General features: G+C 60.9%; 1 protein-coding gene across 1 annotated transcript; it reads right to left on the bottom strand.

The window, feature by feature from the left end:
- Positions 1-1,001: 1,001 nt before the first annotated feature.
- LOC119362276 (putative kinase-like protein TMKL1) lies at positions 1,002-3,475 on the bottom strand. Its single transcript, XM_037627473.1, has one exon. It carries the CDS (start codon positions 3,328-3,330, stop codon positions 1,294-1,296), a length of 2,037 nt encoding a protein of 678 aa, XP_037483370.1. The 5' UTR covers positions 3,331-3,475; the 3' UTR covers positions 1,002-1,293.
- Between the last annotated feature and the right edge of the window lie 214 nt (positions 3,476-3,689).

Here is a 3,689-nt window from a genome sequence, read left to right on the forward strand (position 1 = left end):
TTTCCTTCCTTCCTGGTTGTCGCAACCAGATGCTGGAGCCCTGGAGCCAGACGCCACCGTCGACGACGACTACTACACTGGAGGTGCCTACTACTACGTGCAACCCGTTGACGACGTCCAAGAGTAGTTAGGCGGATCCCAGGCAGGAGGCCTGCGCCTCTTTCGATCTGTATCCCAGTTTGTGCTAGCCATCTTATGGCAACTTGTTTAACTTATGTCTGTACTCAGATATTGCTGCTTCCGCTGACTCGTCTATGATCGAGCACTTGTATTCGAGCCCTCGCGGCCCCTGGCTTGTATTATGATGCTTGTATGACTTATTTATGTTTTAGAGTTGTGTTGTCATATCTTCCCGTGAGTCCCTGATCTTGATCGTACACATTTGCGTGCATGATTAGTGTACGATTGAATCGGGGGCGTCACACCAGCTCATTTGGCTTGAAAAAAGCTACCACATCATCGGCGAACATGAATACTCGTTGTTTAAGACCTGACCGCGCCAAAGGCGCGAGCATCCGTTTTTCCGTGGCGTATTGAAAGAGTGCTCGAAGTGGTTCCATACACAATATGAAGAGCATTGGAGATAACGGGTCCCCTTGCCTGAAGCCTTGGCAAGGCAAGATCGGTCTTCCGGCAGCCCATTTACCATAATCCTCATGGAGGAGGTGGCCAACAATCCACACATCCACGTTACCCATTTGGCTTTCAGTAAATTTGAGGGACAAAAACATACTCCCTCTATTTTTACTTATTCTGCATATTAGATTTGACGAAAGTCAAACTTTGCAAAGTTTGACAAGTTTACAAAAAATAATATAAGTATTTACCATAATAAATTTATATGTTGTGGAAGTACATTCAACAATGAATCTAATGGTATCAATTTATTATTGTAGTATATGCTAATATTTTGTCTCTAAACTTTGTTAAAGTTTATAAATTTTGACTTTGATCAAAGCTAATAAGCGGAGTAAATAAAAACGGAGGGAGTACTTTTTCTGTGTCAAAAGAAAATGGGTTCATTTCATTCTACGAATTTACCAGTACTACCACTGTCGGTCAGTGCAGTGATCTCGCGCGCAATTGGTCAAACGCACGAACATAACCATGCCTCGGTATCTCTCTCTCTCATTAATTATGAGTTGTACTCCTACACATCTTGAAGTAGGAACACCTAGGATTCCTGACTGATCCATCAAAGCGGAAACAAACCCATCAATGTTGTCGGCATGGCGATCGACCAGCATGCATCATGGCGAATTCACCAGCATCGTAAAAGCTAGCTATATACCGCTAGGCGGCGGTCGTCGGCGTGCCGGCCTCGCTCCTCGTCTCGGCGGGGCTGTACAGCGCCGACCTGCTGGCCTTGGGACGGCTCTCCTCGAGCTGCCGCGCCACCTCCGCCATGCTCGGCCGCGCCGCCGCCACCGGCGCGCAGCAGCCCATCGCCAGCTTCAGCGCCTGCACGAGGCCCTCCTCCGCGGGGCTCCGCACGCCCTTCGCCACCTCCGGGTCGAACACCTCCACGGCCGTCTCCTCCAGCACCGCCGCCTTCACCAGCGCCGGCAGGTCGTCGCCCCCGTTCGCCGCCGGGGAGGGCTTTCTCCCCATCAGCAGCTCCAGCAGCAGTATCCCGAACGCGTACACGTCCGTCCGCGGCGCGCACCGCTTCATCGTCTGCAGCTCCGGGGCCACGTACCCGTCCGCCCTCGCCGCCGACAGCACGGCCTCCGCCGCCGACGGCACCAGCAGCCTGCCCACCACCGCGTACTCGGTCACCCTCGCCACGAAGTATTCGTCCACCAGCACTTTCGACGACCGCACGTTGCCGTGCACCACCGGCGCGTCCCCGTGCCGCCCCTCGTGCAGGTACGCCAGCGCGCGCGCCGCGCCCAGCGCGATCTTGTGCCGCCGTGGCCACGTCAGCGGCGGCCTGCTTTCGACGCCGCCGCCGCCGTGGAGGAGGTCATGGAGCGTCCGGTGCGGGAAGTAATCGTACACAAGCAGCTTCTCGCCGCGCCGGCCCTGGTAGAAGGCCCGGAGCGGCACCAGGTTCTCGTGCCGCGCGCGCCCGATGCGCCGCACGGCCGGCCCGCACGACGCCGCGTCCTTGCAGCTCCCCTCGCGCAGCAGCCGGAGCTCGATGCTGCCGCCGGCGTCCGCCAGCTTCGCCTTGTACACCGTGCAGTAGCTCGCTTTCTCCACCACCTGCCCCGTCGCATTCAGCACCTCCTCCAGCGTCAGGTGCTCCCCGCCCTGGAACACCACCAGCTTCCCCTCGCCGCCTTCCTCCGTCTCCAGCCCCTCCTCCGCCGCTCGCCTCACCCTGTTCCGCCTCCACCTCCCCTGCGCCCACCCGATGCACACCGACGCCAGCACGACGGCGCCGGCCATCAGCCCGATGACCATCCCCGCGACGCTGCCGGAGCTGAGGCCCGAAGAGGATACGCACGGCTGCTGCAACGGTGGGCCGCACAGCGCCGGGCTGTTTCCGAGGAACGATTCCGCTGTGAAGCTCGAGCTCGCGAAGCCCGGAGGCAGCTGACCGGAGAAGTTGTTGTACGAAATGTTGAGCATCTGGAGGCCTCTCATCGCGGCGAGGGAGTCCGGTATGGATCCCTCGAGGCGGTTGCCGCCGAGGTCGAGGCGCTGGAGGCCACGGAAGCCCGTCAGGAACGCCGGGAAGTCGCCGGAGAAGCGGTTGGCGCCGAGGTCAAGAATCCGGAGACGGTCGCACGTATCGTTGGGCCCCGCCGGCGCGGGAATCGCTCCCGTGAGAGCATTGCCGTGGAGCCGGAGCTCGGCGAGGCGGTCGCAGAGGTTCCAGATGGAGGGCGGGAGCGCGCCGGAGAGGGCGTTGCCGGCGAGGTCGAGCTGGGACAGCGCGGGCGCGTTGCCGAGCTCGAGCGGGATGGCGCCAGAGAGCGAGTTGGCGGCGAGGTAGACGGTCTCGAGGGCCGCGAAGGCGCCGAGCTCGGGCGGGAGGCGGCCGGCGAGCGCGGCGGCGGGGAGGCGGATGGATGTCAGGAGCAGGGCGGCGTCCCCGGCGAGGGAGAGGTTGGCCCGCGCGCCGGGGAAGTCGCAGCGCAGCGGGCGGCCGGCGGGCGTGGACCAGCGGAGGCCGCGCCAGAGGCAGAGCGGCGTGGAGGCGTTCCAGGTGGCGAGCTGGGCGTTGGCGGCGGCCGCGCCCTGCAGCGCCGGCTTCAGCTTGTCGATGACGAGCGCGACGTCGCCGGCGGCCGCCGCGACGGGGCGGAGCAGGAGGAAGCCGGCGAGGAGGAGGAGGAGGAGGAGGAGGCAGCGCGGCAGTGCGCGCGCTGTGGTGCGCATCGTACAAACACTGTGCAGGGGGAGCTATGGCTATGGCTAGCTGAATCTGAGTGGAGCTGGGAGCTGTGAGCAGAGTGGGCAAGTGAAGTGAAGTAGAGCGAGAAAGAAGAAAGCGAGGCGGGGCAGCTTGGTCGGTGGTCTCGTCGGTCCTTGTGAATGTTCTCTCTTTAGACGGCTGGCTGGGTCTGGCTATCTTTCCACGCACACCAGCTGCTACTACCAGTGGCGAGCGGGCCTGCTGAGTGCTGAGTGCGCTGACTGACACACGAACATTTTTCTTTTCTTTTCTTCTCTTTTTGGTGATGGGAACGGAGGCGTTCACGACACACTTTGGGTCGTCCTTGGGGCGAAGGTCAGCA

Source organism: Triticum dicoccoides, chromosome 2B (assembly GCF_002162155.2).
Source record: "Triticum dicoccoides isolate Atlit2015 ecotype Zavitan chromosome 2B, WEW_v2.0, whole genome shotgun sequence".
NCBI classification, from domain to species: domain Eukaryota; kingdom Viridiplantae; phylum Streptophyta; class Magnoliopsida; order Poales; family Poaceae; genus Triticum; species Triticum dicoccoides.

Coding starts and splice junctions, on each gene's coding strand:
- LOC119362276 (XM_037627473.1), bottom strand. CDS start 3,330: ATGCGCACCACAGCGCGCGCACTGCCGCGCTGCCTCCTCCTCCTCCTC.